This window comes from Solea solea, chromosome 5, assembly GCF_958295425.1.
Source record: "Solea solea chromosome 5, fSolSol10.1, whole genome shotgun sequence".
Lineage (NCBI taxonomy): Eukaryota > Metazoa > Chordata > Actinopteri > Pleuronectiformes > Soleidae > Solea > Solea solea.
In genome coordinates, this window is record NC_081138.1 from 11,735,681 (window position 1) to 11,760,317 (window position 24,637).

General features: G+C 37.7%; 1 protein-coding gene across 1 annotated transcript; it reads right to left on the reverse strand.

Annotated features, from left to right (window-relative positions):
• Positions 1–1,868: 1,868 nt before the first annotated feature.
• On the reverse strand, positions 1,869–10,740 carry muc15 (mucin 15, cell surface associated). Its single transcript, XM_058628502.1, has 4 exons — positions 10,666–10,740; positions 6,569–7,433; positions 5,322–5,492; positions 1,869–3,356 (listed from the first exon to the last, which is right to left on the reverse strand). Exons 2-4 carry the CDS (start codon positions 7,413–7,415, stop codon positions 3,238–3,240), a joined length of 1,137 nt encoding a protein of 378 aa, XP_058484485.1. The 5' UTR covers positions 7,416–7,433; positions 10,666–10,740; the 3' UTR covers positions 1,869–3,237.
• Positions 10,741–24,637: the final 13,897 nt, after the last annotated feature.

Below are 24,637 nucleotides of genomic sequence, written 5' to 3' on the forward strand. Positions count from 1 at the left end.
TGCATATAAAAAAAAAAAAAATTGAAACAAATACCTTTTTAGTAGTGCTACATTGTGTCCATCCATACATCAATGTGTTAAAGGTTGAGAAGAACAATTAAATCATTTGCAATTATCTTTACTCTGGTTTCACAGCACAGCATCTGCAAATTAAATTGGTAAATGGCCCATATTTATATAGCACAGTTTTTGCTATTTACCCATTCACATCATATTCATACCGCACATTTTAAATACCCATTCACCAGCTGCCCGCCAGCTCTCAGAAGAAGTGGGGTTAAGTGTCTTGCCCAAGGACACATTCGCATTTAGTGGAGCCAGGAATTAAACCCACAACTTTCCAGTTGAAAGATGATTCACTCGACCACTGAGTCACCGTTGCCAAATATAGTGTGTGGTGTTAGTGGCGTGTTTCCTGTGGCAGCTGTTGAGTAACAATACACATTTTACTTCCGACTGAAGCATCCCATGGATCATTGTAGCCGGCAATGCTGATTAAAGTCATTCATTTCAACAAACCCACAAACAGCAATTAGGTTTTTGTATAGTTCAGACAAGTGTTTCTCAATCGTGGTCCTCAGGGACACACTGCCCTGCATGTTTTAGATGTTGCCCTGCTCCAACCCACCTGATTCAAAAGGTCAGGTCATCGTCAAGCTCTGCAGAAGCCTGATAACGACCCATTTATCTGAATCCAGTGTGTTGGAGCAAGGAAACAGCAGGTCCCCACGACCAGGTTTGAGAAACACTGGTGTATATACTACATCATATTATTCACCAAACATATAATAATGTATTTTTACTGTTATTATAATAATACATTGTTTCCATGAGAATCTTTCTGGCCACTCAAGGATACCTTACACATCATATATACAACAATAAATACGGGAATCTATCACTCAAGTAGGGACTAATAATGATTCCATTATCAAACATTATTGCAGTTTCAAGCCAGTTATTTATTTACAAAGAGTATAGAACTAAATATTTCAAATGAGCTATAAATTATAATAAAAAAAGTTATTTTATTATAAAGAATTACACAGTTTGCAAAGCTATTGACCGTTCAAAGTATAAACACCACATGTGAACACAGAAATACATGGCTGAATTTAATTATATTTGTCAGTTAAAAAAAGTCTTTATTGTGATTCTGTCCCTTTGCTCCATTCCATTCTGATGTTACAGTTTTCATTAAAAAGGAACGTCTGCTTAAACATCTGATCAAGACTTGTGATTTTTACCATTAACAGGCCAGACTTGCAGGTTAAACTCATTTCCAAAGGGTTAGCTTGCAGAAAAGGAATTTGAATTTAGCTAATAATACATTTGACATAGCCTCAATTTAGATAACAATCATTTAATTTCATTCAAATTAATTTGGCCCAGATAGAAGTACAAATTAACCTGCTCATAACACCATTCCAATGAAATATGTATATGTTTTAGCAAGTCCTCAGTTGATTGATTTCAGCACCCTGCCAAACAATTATTGGGTCTAATTAAAATGAGCACAGTCTCATAGAGAAACCTTTTCTGAAAAAGGAAAATATAATGCTTGCTCAAAAACTGTGTGTTGGTAGTTATATATTTATGAAGACCATTTTGAGTGCTTTTTTAACTGGTCCTTACTTTAAGGTAAGAATTTTGTTTTGTATGATCAGGAGTGAGATTTATATTGTGGTTAAGTAGTTTAAGAATAAGGTTGTGTGCATGCAGGTGTGCATTAGTGTGTGTGTGGGTGCGTGATGTTAGGACAACATGTCCCATGTTAAAAAAAAAAAAGGCAATTACACCCCAGACATGACATGGAAGAAAATGTCAAGAAAATGTCAAGTCAGAAAATGATGAAAAAGGAAAAAACATTAGATATTTGCTTTTTGTTTATTAAGGCATCATCAGATTCCATTACAATTTCCAAGAGGTTGTAACAATTCTTTAACACTGTGACTCAAAACTATTCTCTCCTCACACTGACTGATGTTTGAAATTAGAGTGAGAAAGCAGTCCCACTGAGCGTTTAGTCAGAATAAAAAAACACCAACAGATCTCCAAGTTAAGTTTGCCTAATTTAAGAATATTGTAAAGAATATTGATCAAGTGCAAACGTCAATGATGAGAGATGAATATTTATTCGATAATGTAGTATAATGCAGAAATATAACATAATGAGAGCATGAGGAAATGAAAAAGTGCAGTTTATTCCACCCAACCACATTGTATCAGTCAAGTTAGAGACTCTTGCTGAAGTCAAATAAAAACACAGAAGAAATTGTGTAATTAGTAATAAGTTTGTTTGTATTTTTTAAGTCACAATTCAATAGATTATAGTTTGCAGCGGGTAAACGCTACAAGGTATAAATCTCTGAGGTGCCCGCTGTCGCTATACGATAAACTCAACTCTGTTTGGACACCTGGAGGTCAGAAGATTTAAGAAGGATAATAGAGATGCCGCTACTGAGTAGTGCTGAGACCAAGTACACAACTGCCTTCATGAATACTAAAACCTAAGTATATGAATAACAAACCAGCAGCCAGCAGCCTTCCCCCAGCGCTCACTTTGAAGCGAGACAAACTCAAACCTTTGGTTTGGTCAAATTTTCAGTCTCTGGCTGTGTCTGTCGGCCGTGACGCACAGTTCAAATGTTATTCTTATTTCCTTCCTTGTGCCATAACAACAGGTGAGAGATGCTATGGAAAATGTTATTGTTCATAAGGCTTTGTAATTTTGTTGTTAAGGCCACAGTAACTCTATGTGAAGTGCCTTGAGATAATACATGTTATGATTTGGCTCTATACAAATAAAACTGAATAATTAAGATTTGTGTTTTTTTATTGTTTTTCCCTGCAAATGTTTTGCATCTGCAGGAGTCAAATTCTACTTTCTTCTCTTCTGATCATATTTGTAATTAAAATGAAGGCACAGTTATAGTTAAGCAAAGTTATAATAAATATGCATTTTTACATCCTTCATAGATAAATCATACTCTTCATTTTATTCCCTTTGGCAGCATACATATGTAAATGGCTGACAGTAATGGCTACAGAAGTAGACTTCAGATAGATTGGCTTCAGTAATCCCTCTATTTCACTTTCATAAATCTACTTATTATTATTATAATGCATAATCTCATATAAGAGCTACACCATCTCATTTACGTATTTACAGAAAAATCACTTAAGCCAGAAGAAGGCAATCGGAGGAGTTCATGACTTTGGTCTCGGGAGTCTTCTTCATCTCCTGTGTCCTGAAAAGTTGGACATTTGGATGTTGTCCCGCTCGAGTGCTGGATTGTAATAGGCTCCACCCCCAAAGTTCAAGTCCAAAGGTTCGCTGTTGTCTAACCTGAGAACTGGAAATAAGACATGACAACATTTTTTTTAAAACTTGAACCACTGACCTTATCATTACGTCATTGCTATGAACAGACATTATAGGTCAGTAGGTCAGAGTTATTAGGACATTCATGAACACTGGTGATGGTGTAAACAGCATTTTGTCTACTCTGCAGATAATGGAGAAACAGTGATGTTGAGCCAAGTAAAAAAAAAATTGGATTTCTTGAACCAATGACGAGGTGAAGTGTTAGAAACATTTAGCATTTGCTGCTGGTTGTCCTGTCATGACTGATAGGAACCAATCTGGAATTAAATGTTATCACTTTTAAAGCTCTCTGTTTCGAGACATGCAGACCAAAATGCAGCCTCTGTGTTTTCCTAATTAAAACAGGACCAGAAGCATTTACAACTGTCTCCATTTTAGGGTCATAAAAACTCCAGGCGTAAACATAATGTTTAAAGAGGACTACAGCAAACTAGTCAGTTACCTACTGTATCTATGAGTCAGTCTGACATGCGTGCCAGTCTGCTGCTGCAGTAAGTGAAAAAGAAAAACTGCAGTTTATTTTCCGTTGGACCTAAACAGAAACTTACCATATGTTTGAGGGAACACGGGGCTAAAAGGAATAGGTTAACATTTTGGGAAACCCACTTAGTGCTAAATGAGAAAATCCATTTTACTCTCATATAAAGCCGCGAGCAGTCGATGGTCTTAGCTTAGCATAGAGAGTGGAGATTGCACTGTTTATCAGGAGCTTTTGTTACAGACCTTTGTGAATTTGAACTACAGGCTCCGTGTGTGTGTGTGTGTGAGTTTACAATCTGCTGACCACTTAGCAGGTATTGTTGCTGCTTTGTTTGTCTGTTTGTTTGCTACCCTTATTGATGGTACAGTAGGCAGGATTTTTTTTGAGGATAATCTATAATTGTATAATAATCTTTCAGAATAATGTAAATGAAAGGTTCTTCTTAGTGGAACATGTGGCCGTTGGCAAAAGTCACTTTCCTTTTCAGTCAGTAGGTCTGTGAGTCAGTCTACAGGTCACAGGCAACTGAGGAGGTTGCGGACAATTGCATAAAAACATTAATTCATGAATACTGTTACATACAGCCCATTTAGGTCAGGGGTGTCAAACATACGGCCCATGGGCCAGAACCGCCAGGATGGATTTGTTAAAATTAAAAATAATGTGATAACCATATTTGTCAGTTTCAGATACCTGTAACTAAATGTTTCAGGCCTTTGTAGATCCACTGTGTAAATGCTAAACTAATTTTTAATTTCAGGTTGTTAATAATATAACAATACGTTTTGTTAAAAGATACTTCATTAAATGAAAAACAAATGTAAAAGATCTTGTTGTTTATAGGTTATTATACTACTATTTGACTCGTCTGGCCCACTTGAGATCAAATATAACCCTTGATATAAAATTATACCCCTGATTTAAGTGATCTAAACAAGAATAATACCTCGTGTGGTTTCTGTTTACACCTTCCAAACTAAATCTGTAGCAGCATGAGAGGCTTTGACCAGATAAGAGGGCAGATTATTAGAGAGCGAGCGGGAACTGTATTGGAACTGTTCCACTACACCTGTTCTGCATTCAGGTCCCTTGCAGTGCTGGATTGCTTCTCAACATCCTGTGTTGTAAGAAATCTAAAAGAGGAACGATTCTAAGAGGGAATGGGACAATAAACGCATTAAAACACGAGTCAATATTGGCAGATAGTTTCTGGGATGAGAGATTGCCTTAAGTCATCTGTCGCATATGAAATCAGTGCTTCTCTCTGCCCTGATCTGAAAAGAGGAGTTCAGGACAGTGAGCCACTATCAGAAAACAGTGAGTATTTTAATCATATGGGGATCAAACTCAAAAGACATGTATTTGTCTGTGACCAAAACCAAGACAGCCAATCACAGGCAGAGGTAGTAAGTATGTTGTATGTTAAAAATGAAAACTTCAGACCTAACTTACCTGGGTCTGGATGAAACTCCTCAACCAGTTTCCTGTGAGAGAAATCCCTCTGTCTCTTCTTTTTCAGAATGATGTAGGCCACCAGTCCCACACAGGTCACAGCCACTCCTGTTCCCAGCACAGCTGCCCACGCTCTATTACTTTTACTGCTGCGTACATCTGATGCAAATTCTGTATTGAATGAAAAGAGGATAGAGGGGGTGGGAGATAAATAATATGTCCAAAAACCAGCATCTGTCTTTGAGCTTTAGTTGTCAGATAATTATTGCAATAGTTAATAGTTAATAAAATGCCAAAATCATAGTACATTTAAATATGTTAAAGCAGTAGGCTGTGCTGACTTGTCCAAAGTGACTGAATATTACTACTTTTTGTTTTACACCGAAACACACTGCACAGAGTAAAGCCTGATCAGGTGAGAAGTAGGCTCATTTTGCCATAGATTTTAATTCAAAACAGAGTCGCCCCCTGATGGTTTTTTAATATTGCTACATCCAGAAGGCTGCATCCACTTTTTAAGTGTGGTATCTCTGAACAGTCTCCAAGTACGTCCAGCGTATTTGCCCCTTTTCTGGCCACCTGTTACTTCCATCCTACCAACTTGGCGTCACTTTTGTAAGGCTATTTTTATGCTTAAGAGCTTTTGGCTCAAGATAACTGTCTGTCAAGATTCAGACAGACAGACAGACAGACAGCACTTCTAGTGTGGCTATTCTCTAGCTCCTGCAAAGAGGTAAGAGTATCTTTGACCTCAGTCTCTGACTGTTTCTTTCTGACTATTTTACCACTAAAACAGGGTTTCATTGTTCTGTTCAGAAGGCAGTTGAAATAGATCCCTTTAGTTTTTTGCAGCTACATCGATAGCACCCGAAACCCAATCTTACCCTTTCCTTTGAAAGAAGGGACATTTGTCCTCTGCCAATGGGAAAACACATGCAGGCAAATGTGGGTCAGGGAAAGGGTGGAAAAACAATGTGTAAAGGAAGTAAGAGTGATATACTGTAGGTGACACTGAGCAATGAACATACAGTTAACCTGAAACAACATTTCTCTAAAATGTGCCTGCCTTGTTGATGTATTGCCCTTATTCTCATATCTATCAAACCGCCTTGTGCGACTCAATTAGCTCTGGAAATTCCCCTCGTGTTTTTTTTCCTGGTATCTGTTTTTGTATTAAAAGGGAGACATGCAAAGAAGACACAAAAATATGCAGCACGAAACTGTGACACCAGAGAACGAGGCAGTACCTCTCTCTTCATCGTCTCCCAAGGCTGTCCTGTTGACCTTCTCAGGTGTGTTGAATGTAGCAGATGTCGTCGTCTCAGGGATTAGTCCTGTGGTTTCAGGAGAAAGAGTTGTTGTAGTCGAATGTGTGTTGGAAGTCTCTTCGATCATTGGTTTTGCTGTGGTTGTTACAGTTGTTGTGCGGGGAGTTGTTGTGCTGGGAGTTGTTGTGCTGGGAGTTGTTGTGCTGGGAGTTGTTGTGCGGGGAGTTGTTGTGCTGGGAGTTGTTGTGCTGGGAGTTGTTGTGCTGGGAGTTGTTGTGCTGCTGTTTAAATCTCCCATTGATTTAGTTGTGGACGTTTGTGTCGATGAAGCCGTTGACTTTGGAGTGGTGGAGGTTTGAGAGGTCGTAGCTGAGCCAGAAGATTCCTCCTCGGTTTCTGTCATGTTGACCGGGCTCTGCTTTGTGGTAGCTGTTGTTGTGATTGTAACTGTGGTGTTGGACAGTTCTGGAAGCTTGGTTGTATTACTTGAAACTGTGGAAGACAGTGTGGTATTGACAACATCAGATCCATTATTTCCCGCTGTTTCATGTCTTAACACGTTCTCCTCTTCTAAGTAGTTCACTGCCATGGAGCCAGATGCTGTGCCAACGTAATCGATGCTTGACTCCTCACCAGTATCACTGCCGGAATAATATTGTGCCTCTTGTTCTGTAGTGTTTTGACGTTCAGCTGTATTTTGGAGAAACACACGGAGCCAGTCTTGGTCCAATGTTTGCCTTGGTGAGTCGGTTGACTCTTGTAACGATGCCAGGTGAAAAGCATGGACAGTCAGGAGGAAGCTTGCTGTGATTTTTAAATAATGCATTTTTCCTTTGTTTTCACCCTGAAATACAAGAGATGACATAAAACTTACATTTGGTGATTATATTACATTGTTTTTGTCATTTAACAAGATTTTGACAACTCATGTTAGGTCATCAATACACATTTTCATATATCATTTGTTTACTTGTTATTTTCCCTCTCAAATGAAAGAAGGTTTTGATTCATCTCTGGTACCTTGGAAACCGCTGCTAACACATATAAACAGCTACAATCTCAACTTAACCTTAACGTAAACTTATAACCTGAGAAAGCCATATGGTTGAGACCTCCAGAAGAGATGAGGACTTTAGGAGGAGAGAGAGACTTTACAAACAAAATCCCATGTCGCATAAACACAAAGGCCACACTGGGAAAAAGGTTTTCATTTATCATATAGTTATTGTCATTAAATTGATTCCAACCGTATTCCCTAAAGCTTGACTTACTGCAATGTTGACAATATTTTGTCTTCATTATGGACTAAGTGGATCCTGTTGTTCTTTCTCAAAGAACACAAACCCATTCCAATATATTCACACAATGCTTCTACAGTGTTAACTGCACTTTTTCATGATTAAGAAAAATGAAACACCATCAGGGTCATTTGAGGTTTTGCCTCTTGTAACATTTGAGGAAACTTTTATTTGGTAAGGTTTCTTTTCACATCGCATTCCCTAACATAACCAGGTTACTCTGACACAGTTGAGCTCTTTTCTCCAGTGACTGACAAGTCTGTTTACCTGCTGCCAGTATAAGCACCTTCAGGAAGAACTGACGGAGGTTAAATCTGTGTTGAACACAACCTTCAACCCTCTCTGACCAAATGCGCCAAATCTCTGTTTCTTCCCATTTTCCAGGGGCATGAAATCCCATGCATTCAAGAGCACAGGTCATCGGCACTGACACAAGTCATAATGGAAATCTTCGAAGGTCTGATCCTGTTCCACCTCTCGACTTTTAAAGAATTGCTCAGTTGTTGGTGCAGTGCACTTGAGTCAAAACACTACGAACATCACATCCCCAGCTGCTACTTTAGGAGTTTGTTGGTGAATTTCGACACAGTCATCCACGCATGGTTAGGCAGCGACTCATGGAACAATTTCCAGCGAGATCTGCGACATTTTGACAGCGCTAATGTGTATGAATACCCTCCGAGGTATGTGTTGTCCCCACAGCTTCACACTAAGGCACAAATGTCTGCAGCTCCAGTAATTCCCTGCAGGCCACTCTTACTGCCACTCACTCTTTTGATCAGTTGTCAGTGGTGCAAAAGTGGTTTTAAAATGCACATTCAAGGGCATTCATATTTCTGGTTTTACCTGTCAACACATTTTTAGAAAGCTGTGTAAGTGCACCACTTTTATATGTGTGTATTTTGTATAAATGTGTGTTTGTGTGTGTGCGTGTGTGTATATTTAACAGATTATTCATCTCTCTCTGGTCACTTTCTTAACCAGTTTTGATTATAACCAATAAATCACAGTCATTTCTTTGTGTTTCCTGCTGTGTGGGAAACAAATGGAAAACCTGTGGGTTGTTGATGGTGCTGTTTGCTGTGTGAACACAGAATCAATCAAACAGCTCATGTTTGTTGACTATATGGCGCTAAGAACACACCATCAAAGTAAATGGCTCAGTCCAACGAGACAGAGAGAGGGTGTGAACCATATAAGGCTCATAACTGTGTGGCAGTGAAAATAATTAGCTGACCTGTTTGTTTGTGTCGTGTGACAGGATAGAATTGCATGCTTTTCTTTGTAAAAACAAACAAAGAAATATCCAATCACATCACTTATGACCCCAATACTATATTGAGCAATTTATGTTGGTTTGGTTTTGTATCATCATTTTGTAATATTTATTTGTATTTATTACAGTCCACATGTAAAAATAAAAATGGAAAGAAAGAAAAAAAAATGAATTCTGAGATTAAAGTCAGAATTCTGAGAAATAAAATCTCACTTTAATGTCAGAATTCTGACTTTTTTCTCAGAATTCTGACTTTAATCTCAGGATTCCTGCTGTTTTATTTCTTTCAAATAGTTTTTCACATGTGGCCCTAATACTCTTCTATATCATATAACTCTGTACGTCTGGAAAAAAGTCTAAAGTCATTTGATTATTTAGAAAACTAATTTGTCTCAATCACAGAACACTGTAAATGTCATGAAAAAAAACTTTCATGTTTGTATTTTAACCACTGCCATGACAGTGCAGTGTTGTGAAATAAAGGCCATATCTTGTCATTGTTTTTTATAAAGATGTATAAAACTGCCTTGTTATTTTAAAGCAAAAACTCCAGCAGTAATTTGATCTCAATAATAATAATAATAATAATTGTAACTGAAGCGTAAATTCCTGCATACTCTGTGGAGTATAATTATATTGCAGGAATCTGAGGATCAGCTGTAAATGAGACTAATGTGAAACCAGCTGAACAGGTTGTTTAGCAGAGTCTGTGGTTGTTTTGATTAACACACAGTAAATGTGTGTTTGTGGTCACTAAGTTCACAAAAAACCCAGGGTGTAATCTTTGATTGTGTGATGCAGGTAAACTCCAGTGATCCATGTCTGCCACAGAGTAATGTCTGTGTGGCACACTGGACTGCACAGCATAAATAAAACAGCATTTCCTGTTTTGTTTGTCACTTTCTGTCCTCACATCCCATCTCACACTGGCTGTGTGGAACATGTCTTCACTTGTTTCTCAGAATCACAACAGCTTTCCTGTCCTGCTGAGTGACCATTCTAGCCGTCAGCATCCCACCAACGAGTCTCAGCGCCATGGCAGGTCGAAAGAAACAAGGAGAGATGTACACGTCTCACCCTTAGAGCGCCAGAGAAGCCGACAGTTGAACAGAGTTACTATTCTGCTGGTTTGTCAGAGCGTGTTTCAGTTTTTACCTCAACAGGTGACTTTAAACACTTACTAGACTTAAAACATACACAAACACCCAAGTCCTGTCTGATGTGTGTATGTGTTATTTACTTATATATATATATATATATAGTGAAGTATATAACACTTTAATTATTACCGTAAAACTTGCTAAAGGCCACTGTGTTCACCTGTTTAGTTTATAAAAGGTGTAAAAGTTTGTTGTGATGTAACATGTTTACAACTCTTTTTACCGTCACGTTTAAAAATAAAATCATCTCAAAACAAATGTACCATATTAAGACCTGAACAAAATCATCCATATTATTTAAAGAAAATTCAATAATGAATTCCCTCCTTGGTTAATCCTTACCTTTTTCTTGTATCAGATAAGAACAGGTGCACAGGCAACAAAATCTCTTCACCGAGCTGCCAGCATTTGAGAGTGAATCAGCACTGGAGACGAGAAGGGAAGGAGGAGGAGGGCCCAGCAGAGTGGCATTCAGGGAACAACCTGTTCAACCTGCTCCTTCACCTGCCAGCAATAGCAACACACCCTCAACTGTGTCCAGTTGCAGGCTGTGAAAGGGCCACGTTCAGAGGATGAGAATGAAACTGGGAAAAACAGAGGCAAAGATTGCTGAGGGGTTTGGGGATTTCAAATTCATTACCACCTCATTATTGTGTTTCCATCTAAATAATGTGATTGTATTTACATTTGGTTGCCATGTTGCATGGTCGCCAGGTTGGATCTGTGAATTCCCCTAAAAGGCGGAGCCTCTGGCTATAGGTCCTCTGAGTGTCCCTCTCTCTCTTTCTCTTTCACACAGAGGTGCTAGAAATGGCTACTGTCGTCATGGCAACAGGAGGCTGGCGTGCTCAGGTTTCATCCACGCCTTTGTCTCTGGTCTATATCAGGCTACCAAGTGACGTGTGACTTTGTGAAGTCACAGATGTAAGCCTACTGTGTATCAACTGAGACTGGGTTTGTTTTCATGTCATTCCTGAGTTACCTGTGTCACTCATCCGCCGAATTCATGTGAGCGAACAAGTGAGGCGGATGAAGTGGCACTCAAAGCCGGTATGCTTTGGTGAGTTTAGAACAAGGAGTGGTGGTTGTTGTTTTTATTGAATCTGAAAAGAACAAGCTTCTGTGAAATTGTTGGAAAATCCAATCACTTTTTACAAAAAATAAAAAAGCCTGAACACACCTCTGTCAAACATGAACGCTGTTTTCCTGTTGCCACACATGTTCACCACAAAGACGACATGATCATACAAAGCAGTCAAGAGTCAAATGCTATTGTTGTTTCACCACAACGCTCAACATGTGCCACCCTATGTAGAAACCTAAACACACTTTATAAAGGACTTGAAGAATGTAATTAAATTGAATAAAAATTTGAATATTGACATTAACTATGGCTTCAGAGGAAATAGAGAAGCAGGAGATGTGGCTTCAGTGTAACTGTTTTACAAATATACTAACATCCCAGTACAGACGAACATGTCCTTTTGTTGTTGTTTGTGTATTGTAACCAAATGACATTTATTTAAAAGAGTGCATTATTTAAACAGCAGTTTAACTCTCTCAGGAACACAATCGTTCCTCACACACAGCTTGTCGCTGGCACTTCACGTGGCCTGCCAGCTACTGCCTGAAGCTAATGAGATCATGTAGCCTCATCAGGGATGTGAATAATAGAAATGGCTTGATCTTAAACAGAGGAGAATAAACAGGCTTCAAACATCAAGCTCGTCAAGGTGGCCGTATGGTGGCATACCAGAAAGGATGTTAAACCGCTTTTCCACTATACAGTTGAAGGAACGACTGCTTGTTTCCTTTATTTGATTTTCCATTTGGGATATTACCTGGAACATGACACTTTATAGTACCTGCTCTTGTGAGGTTCCAAGCGAGCATAAAAAGACGTAAAAATCCCGAAAACATGCGTTAATCTCCAACATTTAGCAAGGGCTTTTCTAAAATCTCAATATTTAACAGAGGAGTCTGGTGTGTTTAGCGACAGCACTGCTGAAAGTTGGCGATCGTGAGCCGAATCACAACCTGTTCCATCGTATTTCAGTTCAGTGACTGTGTCAGACGGAGTCTGCGCTCCGTTCATGCAGGAAATACTGAACTATAATACTGAATGAATCAGTACACTGAAAGCAACTGCTTTGCTCGTCACTAGTTTGTGTACAAAACAACGTCATGCAGCCGTGGTATGATGACTCGCCATTATTCTCCTTTGTTTAGTGTAGTAAACTTTCTCTTATTCCACCTGACCTAGGCTGCAAAAACCAAAAAAGTTTTTATTTATAGTTCATAAGTGATTACAAATTGATAAAAACATGTATGGCGTAGTATATTCAACCCTCCACCATGTTACACACTGACCCTTTCACTAAATTTGTGAAATACGTAGTACTGCAATTGACACTGTACTCTCCCATTTGAATTAATCTTTGACTGGATATTCAAAAGTGAATAAGTAATAAGTAATTTTCTATTGAAGACCAGTTTTCTTGGTTATTATTATTATTTTTTATTTTTTTATTATTATTATTATTGGTATTATTATTATTATTATTACCGTCATCATCATTGTTATTATTAATAATACTACTATGAATAATAATAATAATAATAATTCATATAATCAATAACATGCAGATACAACATGTAACATACTTCATGATTCTGTGGTGTCCATATTTAATCTCACAAAACACATGATGTAGGTGTTTCTATTATTTAAACTGTGGGAAGTGAAATAAAAACCTTTGTATCATCTGTTGTGGATACTTAAATACTGTATTTTCTTAGATAAAGGAAACAGGAAGCACAGAGGTTCATCTTCTTCATCTTCTCCTTCTGGAGACTCCAACCTGCTCTTATCTTGAATGAAGTTGGATGGAAAGATTAAATACATTTTTTCCTTCATTTATTCATCCATACATACTGTACTCATTCAGACATAAAACGGAACAAATCTATCCATGCAGGTATCCACGCATTCATGTTTTTAGTCAGTTTGATGTTGCTTTTGAACAACAGGTTCCTGAACAACAGGAACATGCTTGGCTCACTGATTTAACTTTGTGTAAGTGATGGTGATATTAATGTTAGTGTCTCTTATCCTCAGCAGTTTGAGTGATGCTGAAGAAATAAGGTGCTAATATGTGGACTGGCTTTTTCAGAGATCTGAGGCTTACTTGGTTTTTCCAGAGAGAGAGAGAGGATATTTGGAAGATGAGAGGGAACAAACAATGATGTAATGGGTCTGCCCCAGTCTGTACTTATCTGTATGATCTGAAGTAAGCTTTGTGCTATTACAGCTTTCAATGTTGTTTATTCTGAGCAGCAGGAAACACCAAAACACATCACAAAAAAAATTGGAAATGGTGATGTATAATATATATTTTCATAATTAAAATGTTTACAAGCACTTTACATCTGTCTCCGTTTTATTTCCAATCCCAAAATGAACATTTTGAATTTAAGTTTCATGTGTGAAATTTCAATAATTTTCTTTAAGGAGAATTGTCTTCTTTTTAGATTTTAAAGATAAACATATGCAATGCTTTTTTTTGTTTCTTTTGTCCTGTATGCTGACGATTTCACGGCTTGGAGTAAACTGAAACACTTTGCAGATTTTCTGAGCAGCATGATGAAAAATTTAGACTCCACTTGCTCCTGCTTATTTCCTCAGTTGATCATATAACATAGTGAATAATTTATTCCAAGTCAAATCCTACATCCTTCTTCAGGCCATGGTTTTTGACTCCGATCCATTGAATCGGTTTTCTGTCAACGAGCATGGCTGTGGCGTTTGACTGACACTTCCACTTCCTACGGTTTTATCTAATAAACATGGCTTCAAATTGTTTTTGTAAACCAAGTCATGGCTTTTTGTGTCGTGGCAGCTGTGGCATCCTTGTGCTTCGAGTGTTCTCTGTGAGCTTAGGGCAGTATTACATTTCCACAAACTCAAAAAAGCATCAGTGATGTCCACCCTATGAAGGCATTTGACATGCGTGTACATGTGTGTGTGTGTGTGTGTGTGTGTGTTTGTGTACGTTCATGGGTGTTGGTCTGCTGGTCTTGGAGGATACTTCAGTGTCAGAGTTGAATTATCTTCATTCACTTTGTCTCTGGCAGAAACCAAGTGAGATCCAAACAGCAGGAGGGGGCGGCTGGACGGCTCTGCCTTGATATTGCTTCGGTTTAACCCCACAGATATGTACTTTACCCTGTCTAACGATTCTAACGTCTACCTCAAGAAATGTACTTCAGATTGTTTGAAATGCCTCTATTGTACAACCTAAATGATGATGCTGAATGTCAGTGTTGAACTTCTCAAAGTCTCAAAGCTTTCTTCATAGTCTAAAACCATGGGCCAGTGGGACATTAGAGGTGCTTAGGGGACAAAAACACAACTCTGAAAAATTCCGACCATTTGCACTTACAGAAATCTCCCACAATTTATTTTAGTTATGATTCTCGACACCTAGAAATAAATATACTGTAGGTCCTAAAACAATATTTGGTGCCAGGCGGACAGTACTACTTATTTATTTACCCATTTGTGTATTTATTTATTGTGGTTACACTTATTAGAAGAGCAAATCTATTCTGTTGTTGCCAATATAAAATGATAGTTATATAATTTGTGTGTGTTTGTGTGTGTGTCCGCGTCAGTCTGAACAAATGCAGGCGTGTGCCTATGAGGCAGGTGACTGGCTCCTCCCTGGCTCCTCCCAGTATAAAAGGAGTCCACCAGGCACTGAACATGTGTTCCTTTTCTCCTTTTCCTCCGTACAGACTCAAGATGTCATGCACTAATGCCACATTGAAGGTTTTGTCTTTTCGCAACTTGCAGGTAAAGCTTTTAGTGAACTGTGTTCTCGCCTGTTTACTCTAGTGTGGACGACTTTTGAAGCAGTTGGATTAAGTGAAAAGGCTTTTGTCCAAATATGTGTGTGTCAGGGTTAAGACCTGGTTTTTACGGTTATGATGTGTCCTCACACTCAGATATGATGAAAACAAGTTTGGGTGTGTGTGACAGAGAGAGACAGCAGAGATTGTTTGGTCAAATACGTCATTACTTCTCTTCACCAATCACCAACTCGTCCCAGCAACTTCTTCGGATTCCTGATACAACAGACGTCAAAGCATAATAAAGGAATGTCTACGTACAATACCAGCAAAACCGGCAAAACAAATTCATGGTTATTAAAAGACCTTTGTCATCTTAAAGAAGAGACACACACAAATGAGACACTCCTTCACTTGGTCATCTGATATTTACATTATGAGTCATCTCAGGCTCTGAGTGACAGTGGCTTAAGTTTTATTAAAAATATGTTTGTTCGTCCTTTATTTTCCGTTGGTATATTACAGCAGCAAACATTAATAGATTTGTACTATTGTTGTCAGCAGCACTTTTAAGTGGCGCTAGTCCAAATAAAAAAGATTCTTCCCAGACATTTTGTCTGACTGACTGAAGAAGGCAAACGCTTTTTGAATCATGTTTGAAGCAGACGAACGGTCATATCGTGTAGTTTCAATTTAAAAGCTATCACTGAATTCAAAAAAACTAAGGTACAAAGTGTACGGGTGGTTTCTGTGACTTTGAATGTTTGTGTGGTGACCCAAAAATAGCAAAAATGTCAGGATAAAGCGATTATAGCAGAGGAAGCAAAAGCTGTAAGATTATTATGTGACAAATGGGAAGCGATCGAGCAGGTTTTAGTTCAAAATTACTCTTCTTTTCTATTAACCATCTGCTCACTAATAACCACAGAGGGATTCAATCCATGAAGGTTCATTGACAGAATCATGACAATGATTAAAATGTATTTTTTTCAATTAAACTGTTAAATACACACAATAGTAAAGTTTACATCCAAATAACAACTGTGCTTTTTTAAAAAGGTTAGTTAATGAGGTCATTGGTAGGCAAAGATTTAAATCACATTAACTAACAAACATCAAATACATGATGATATATGGGGGACGTGACACAGACATTAAAGTAAAACACGCATAACCTCCTCTCGTGGAACAAATAAAGACTCCTGTTTGTTTTGTTTTTTGAATGGTTGACCCCGTGTGAAGCAAAGTTTGGCTCGCTTTACCACAGGAGCCTGAATGTCCACTTAAATCTTAGTGTGTCCCCAAGGTTACCGGGCAGCCTGTGTTTATTTGTTTCTTCATTAATTATGTATTATTTTCCCCTTCAGGGATGATAAGCTGTTGCCGGTGTACCTTTGACCACTAGATGTCAGCATGAACCAATACCTTCACCTGTGATCACATACCGTTATAAGGTTATACTGGTGTTTAGTGGCAGGATGAGTTTCAGTCTTTCCTCTTGAAACACTGATCAGGGGTGGGGGCTTTGTTGAAATGCAAATTGGATAAAAACATTTTAGAAAAAAAAGCAGTGGAGCAGACTTGTAGGACAATGCAGACAAAGGAAGCAGCAGCAGAATTATAATGAGAAGCAGGAAACGCAGAACACAATTATGGTTCTAAGTATTGCACTGCAAGATACCATGGCTGTAATATACTGTTCCACAAATGGCTCATTTGTAGAGGAGATAGCTGTTGGTAGTGGATGATAAATGCATCAAAATACATTAGGAATTCACCAATGGGCTTCCTCTGCTCTCCTGATGTGAACACTTGCACGATAATGCAACACACTGAAGAAAAAAGACCAGTAAAGGCTGAAGACACATGTCTAAGAAAAACAAAAGAAAGAAAATTCACAATCTAAATTAAATGAAGAATTAAAGATCACATAAGATAGAAAAAGATATGTAAATAAATAAATTCAGGTTTAATGGATCCAATGACATTTTTATGGAAGACCATTTCCTCCACTTGATGGAAAAAAATTATGAGATACTAAGTCATAATTATGAGATACTAAGTCATAATTATGAGATAGCTAAGTCAAAATGATGAGATAAAAAGTCGAAATTATGAGATAAGAAGTGCGCATGCGCCTCAATGGCAGTGTTATCAATGGTCCCTCATCTTCATCTGGCCTAAACATGCTCACAATATGCAATCCTAAATGAGGTAACTAGAGGCAACTTTAGTTGTCGGTAAAGATCGAGACGATTGTAGATTGTAGTAGATCGGACGTAATTGTTAAGTCATTTAGTCTGTCGTTGCTGTTAATTTAGCTTTGGATATGTGAATATGTGATATGTCATTGATTGCTTAAAATCCTTTCAAGGGTGCGCTTGCTTAGTAGAATCCCATGTGAATCCGCAAGCAAATGAAGGATTTCATTTGTTGTAAAGCCACGTTTGAAGTAGTCCTCAATATACTCGCAATCCATGTCTGTGTCAGTCTCCCCACACCACACATGAGCTGCTATTGAACTGCTGACTTTGTATCTCATAATTATGACTTTGTATCTCATAATTTTGACTTTGTATCTCATAATTATGACTTTGTATCTCATAATTTTGACTTTGTATCTCGTAATTTTGACTTTGTATCTCATAATTATGACTTTGTATCTCATAATTATGACTTTTTTGTCTCATAATTTTGACTTTTTATCTCATAATTTGACTTTTTATCTCATAATTATGACTTTATCTCACAATTTACTTACTTAGAGGATATTTTTATTATCAAGGCTAAGTTTTATCTCTCTTTTTTTTCCTGGCAGAAATGGGCTTAGAAAAAACAACCAGAATCCTACAAATTTAATGGCAGCACAGAACGTCAAGAAAGACAAGAAAAGGATGTCAATTATATACACTGTACTCAAGAAAAATGCACTGCATCACCAATTATAGAACAATGTATGGTCATGTAAGTACAACATTAATCCAGCATGTGCTGCAGAGTGGTTTGTCTATTTTGTGACTTCTGGACAATTATGCTACCTTTTCTTTCTTTTTTTTAATCCATCTATCCATTTTCTACCACTTTATCCTGCTATATAAAATGAGGTAGATGGCATGACCTATGTCAGATTTACCACAGTCCTTAAACTCAACAACACATAAGCAGATGAAAAAAAGGCATTTTTTTGTTTATTATTATTTATTGTTACAATTGTAGCTCATTTAAAACCAGAATAATGAAATGTACCAGCGGAAACATTAACGTAAATGTCAAGAGATATCGTCAATGTAGCACATTTTCATCTCACAGAATACATAGGAAGTACAAGTCAGAGAATGACATTATGTTTAAGGGCTATATATGTTGGCACTGATGGTAGGGAAATTCATTTAAAATAAGGATTTACAAACAACAATTACAAAAACAAATAGTTACAACAAGTGCTTTTAATGATTTATCAAGGGGTGGGTTAAATATAATATTTGCTTGGACTGTATTCTGGATTTTAGATATTGTGGGGAAAAAAAGGTATTTATTATGCAGAGTAAATCTTTACCCCTCATATAAAGCTCTGAAATATTCCACAGCAGAGAAGAAAATTAAGAATTGTTTACACAATTATGTTTATGTTTGTTCAAACCCCTTTAGATTTAGTTTGATAGTCTGTGGAATGACTCCAAGGGAACAGGACAATGCTTTAGTGTAATGAATAGTGTATGAGTGAGGTTGCTGAGTGTGTCCTGTGTGGAAAGATGAAGAGCACATTCTGCCAACACCTCTTGCGTCTTGCATGTAACAGTGTCTCTTTTGTGCAGCAGCTTTAGTGCCTCATGCTTCTTGACACGAACACATGCCGCAATCCTCTAAATGATTCCAGGAAAATTACAGCGTGTTTTAATTTAGTCCCAGATTCCTACTCAACAAATAGACATTGTGACTTTGCTCTTAGATATTGAACATGCAAAGATGAAAAGGAAAATATGGGCTTTTCTTAATGTGTCTTTGAACCGCAACATTTTCAGTCAAGCTTAAAAAAACGGAGGCCTTCCACAGAGATGACTTCATCATTCAGTCATGTGCTGAAACATCTGAAATCCAGACTCACACAGACAATGAGGCATATAAAGAAAACAGACACGTACACATACAAGGAGCATCAGACCTGTGAGGAAAATGATGTTGAAAGACGGACAAAGGAATTCACTGGATTTAACTCAATTGTTCCTTTGGACATTTTTTTGGATGCTCAGTGTGTCCAATCTGTGCTGGCAGTGGTTCACATGGATGAGGTCCTTCGTATAATCTGTAAGATTTTTCACAGTCTTTACAGTCAGGACTTTTTTTTCCTCTCAAAAAGCAAGAGGCAGCATTTTTGGTCTTTCTAATAGTGTGCTAAATCAAAATATGACCTATTTAAGTTTCTATTATATGATATGTATATTGTGTTAAAAGCATCCCTTTTTGTCACCCTTTGGACACGGAATATATTATTTTATATTCATTTTGCATCTGGAAATCCTCTCCTACCTTTTCTGGCATGCAAAGATTTTTTTCTACTGAGCTGAGACTGTTTATCTTGGGTAATGTGTCTTCTTGATTTCTTGACAAAAACTGGATGGGAGAGCATGTCTTTTCAAATGTGTTCTTTTGCAATGTATCTTAAGTAAAATATTTGTATATATCACTGTGCACTTCTGGAGTTAAAGTGCAGATAGACACTGACTTTCAGTTGAAGAGAAAAGTGGTTTACCACACACAGTGATTTTATTTCCACTGTAAAGGAGGAAGCTGTTTCATCTGACTCACCATTCACTCTCACACTCTCACCTGTGAGTGTCCAGTCAAGCTCTGCATGGTTTTGACTGTGGGAGGAAACCAACATACTTGGAGAGAACACACGTGCACATGGGGAGAACATGTGAAACTGCTGTGAGGCAAAAGTCCTAGCCACTACCACACCATGTGGCTCTCCTGTGGTCTCAAGTACAAAATATATGGAGTGTGTCGTGAGACTAAAAATATAACAATTGCCTGTAGAAATATAGTTTGGATCAGATGACTTCTGTTAATTCAAATAACCCCTGATGTTATAATAACATTTTGCAGTTTAGTATTTGCACGGATATTTATCGCATTAAAGTTTTAAGAAAAAAAATTATCGCTTACCTCCCAGCAACATTCCGTCTATAATAGATTTTTGAAGTCGAATAAGTGTTTAAAGACAAACACAAATACAGATTTACAGCAAAGGTGGAACAAAAAGAAACTGATTAAACTTTCCATAATCTCCTCTACAATACCTTAATGTTCACTTACAGTAATGTTGGTGCATTATTGTTGGTGAGTCCTGTTGAAATGTCTGAATGTAACCTAATGCATCCAGGAAGTGTTTTGAGAACTGGTACATTTGAGAGTCTGGAGTCATTAGTTGTTATTCAGTGCTGGTGATAAATGGAAAGAATTGTGTATTTGGTACTTTTTTTTTTTTTCTTTGTCACGGGAGAAAAGCTTTGGAAAAGCTTTGCTTCATGATAGTAAAACCACAACACTTGGCTCATCTGTTCCTTTGCATGGTTACCCTGTAATTCATATGATTCATCACTGGGTTGTGCAGTGTCACCGAAAAAGACCATTACAGAATGGTTACAACCAAGATTAACAAAGGTATTCAGAATTCTTCATGGGAAATTACATCATTATTAAATAAAACTAAAATTCACCAAAGAAATCACAAACCAAAACCAGGAAACCACAATGTCAATAAAGTAAACCATAATGAATAAAATTGAAGACAGAAAGTACATAAAACAGCATGAAAAATGAGGTATGAGTATTTAACAAGATGTGTGCACAGAGGGCATGTTTTGAAGTGCACATGGAGAAAATTCCATCAACACAGACTTTAAGTTTAATGTTTAACATCTAATGGCCAAATGTCCAGATGGAACTCCATTCTGACTAATGTCACACAGATCTTTTTTAACTATGTAATTTATCTAGTCTCCTCCCATGAAGTAGCAATTTTCTAGGGTGCCCCCTACAGGTATCCTCGTGTAATACATGCAATTCAAGTTTATCTTCAGCCTTAGTCCTGGTCCTAAAAAATGTATTCATATTCTTCTTAATCCTAGTCAATCCCAGCTGACATAGGAGATACATCACAGGGCCACATACAAGCATTCACTCTCACACTCACACCTATGGTCAATTTAGAGTGTATAATTTGCTTAATCCCAATTCTGCATGTTTCTGGACTGTGGGAGGAAACCAGAGAACCCAGAGTAAACCCACACACACAGGTCTTCGTGCTGCAAAGGGAGTTATACCACTACACCAACTGTGTGGCCCATACTAAAAAAGTTTTATCTTCAAAAGTGAAAGATATTTTTAAAAACACAGTGAAGCATCAATCTATGCTGTTTTGACTGTTACTACGACTACTACTATCTTTGTTATTTACCTCTGTCTTTGTCCAGTTTCCTGCTCTTGTGTTCGTCTGTCCTGCTCTGATGTGTCCAATTACCTTTGCCTCCCTTGTGTATTTAGCGACTGTGCTCCCAGTTCTCCTTGTCAGTTCATCTGTTTCTCACCCACAGTCCTGCCAAGTCTTGCCGCTCCATTGAGTTAGCCTCCCTGAAGGTCTCTGAGTTTGGATTTTCTGTTGATATGAGAAAAAGAGGGCTTTACAAACAGTTCAAAGCTGACAAGGATCTCAGAAACAGTGGCACCTGGTGTCTCCTGAGGACCAGAGGTGTGCAGTGGAGCCAAACATTTTCCTCAAGTAAGAATATTGTTACTTCAGATTAATAGGACCAACTAAAAGTAATCATCCAAATAATGACTTAAGTGTAAGTAAGAAAACAAAACAAACACCTTGAGCATTTAACAACATATACAATCAAAGTACACAAATATACACACAAGTAAATAGTATGTTGCATTAAAAGTTATGGTATGATTTATCTAAACGTAGAAAATGTGACACATTACCACCCACCTTTCATCTTCCCCTTCATGAAATTGTTAATTTCTGCATATAATTTAAGCAAAAATATACAGAAAAACATTTTCTCAGCAGACCATTCTGTCTCCGTTTAGAAAAAATTTGTGCATTAACAGTGTTGTTCACCGACAGACAGACAGACAGACAGTGGCAGGGACGGGCTCTTGGTCTGGCAGACAGTCAGGATACTCACAGATCCACAGCCACCACTCATGTAGCAACATGGTCCAAGATTACCGCACTGGTTCAGTTGTCTTGCCAACTACCACACAAATGGCTTACAGCATGTGGAAAGCATGTGTTCAGGCTGAGCTCAAATAAGTGACCATGTGGCAGAGTTTCAAAAACTCCATTGTGCTGTGTTTGACTGGAAGAAATAAAAGCTCCAGTATATATAATGTAACTACAAAGCATATAAAGATCTGATAAAAGTTTTTATCTGTGTGTGTGTGTGTGTGTGAGTGTGTGTGTGTGTGTGTGTGTGTGTGTGTGAATGTGTGTTTTTGCTTAGACTTGGTGTAGTTTTTTTTACTCATGACAGCAATTTATTACTTTTTTGTATATTAGACAAAAAATTAACCACACATGGGCCAGTTCAAAAAAAGGAACTAAAATGTAAACACTGATTTTTCTGTAGTTTAGAGAGTTGTCCCAAAGGTTAGAGGTCTAACAGTTGAGTGTAATTTCTTCACACAGGCTCCCACCATCTGTGGTAATAAGTGCTTTCTATAATTACACGCTGCAGACGCGTGCACGGCAGCAATAAAAGCATAAGCTTCATTAAAGGACAGCCATGGTTTCTTTCAGAGCTGTCAGCACTAACTTGACTCTTGCCTTCTTTCAAATAATACTGGCCAGACAAGGATTCCTGTGACAGTGTCCAGAGAGTGTTTTTGCACACAATGAACTGTGTATTAAAAGTCATGTCATATTATTGTCATGGCTCTGTGTGATGTCATTCTGTTCAAAGACATTTGCATATTATTATCATCCATCAAAATATTATTCATTACCAGACAGCAGGGGCGTCGTGTTCCAGGAAATGAAAGTTTAGGGCCTCAGTAGTTTTCAGTCGCCCCTGCAGGACGGAGGATATTTCATATGCAGCATACTAAAGCAGAATCAGAATCACTGAGCAAAGTAATCCTTGAGTTTTTAAATGTTTTAAGAAGTAAGACATTTTCTGATATTATACTTTAAAACAAATATACACTAACTGCATTGATAAAAGTTTCAAAAACTGTGTTCTGTTTAGTTTTTACCATTTCAATGTTATTTTCCCTTGTAATCTGCTAAATTAGTTTCCTACTCTCCTATAAATCTAAATGCAAATGTGTTGTGAAAGCAACTGGAATAATATAAAGAGTAAATTCTGTGGAATTTACATTGGAATTTGATATTAAATATATGTGAATTGTTCACAATTCGTGCAGCACAATGTCTATTTGCAATAACAGCATTTCAAAGTTTGGATGGTTGTGTTTAGTCACACACTTCACTTTGTTAGGGTTAGGGAAATCTCACAGAAAAGAGAAAGAGCAGGTTTTTTTTATATATATACTAAGTGTGTAAAAGTTATTTTATGTGCCAAAAATTGAAGTGCTTTTGATACATAAACCTAAACCATGGATGGGACTCTGTGTATAATGGTCTGTATGGTGTGATGGGTTGTCTGCTTCATACACACGCCATCCACCCAAACCACATCCTGCTCTGTTGCCATTAATTTATAATACTGTTCCATTCATTCAGATGAATGAATACTTCCAATGTTAATTCAGCCAACAATTACATTGCAAGCCAAACACTGTGGTTTAACTATTGCTCTGAAGACTTTGCACCTAATTTTACAAACAAAAGATTCCAATGTACAGTGCAGTAGGAGGGGGTTAGTATTCTCACAGTGACATCATTGTAACGGCTTGTATGCAGCATTTATATGGTACAGTATGCTCTTGATATTAGAGATGTTAGAGAGACGTCAGAAGGAAAATATTTTAGAATTGTGCTGCCTGCTTGACGTGAGACAGATGATACTGTCATTTAAATGTGTTCCACCAACACTGCTGACCTGTGTCATCTTGCAATATAATAAAAGAAGGTATTTTACACATGCAAGCTTTTTATTGCAGTTAACACATAGACATAACCAGGGGTTTTTAATGAAGTAGAATTTGATTAGATTTTTACTGTGTAACTATAATGCTGCTACTGCATACTAGTCAATTTCAGGATCAGGTATCATTAACCTTGTATCTGCAATGGTTGCTGTGGTAACAGCAGGAGTATGTGCACACTATGCAAATAAATGAAAAACCAAACCATCAAGCTGCGGGTGAGATATGATATACAGATGTATCGTTGTTGGAGCAGCAGTGATGGAGGATGGAGAAGGCTGGTGAGCAGCCATGGTTCATGCAGCAGTCCCAGTTGTCTAATTGTGTTTTGGATTTATCATCG

Excerpts from the sequence above, each read along its gene's own strand:
- muc15 (XM_058628502.1), bottom strand. The coding sequence starts at position 7,415 with ATGCATTATTTAAAAATCACAGCAAGCTTCCTCCTGACTGTCCATGCT. Across the intron at positions 5,493-6,568 it reads GGGAGACGATGAAGAGAGAG|AATTTGCATCAGATGTACGC; the intron begins GTACTGCCTCGT and ends CATTCAATACAG. Across the intron at positions 3,357-5,321 it reads GGAGTTTCATCCAGACCCAG|TTCTCAGGTTAGACAACAGC; the intron begins GTAAGTTAGGTC and ends TCTTATTTCCAG.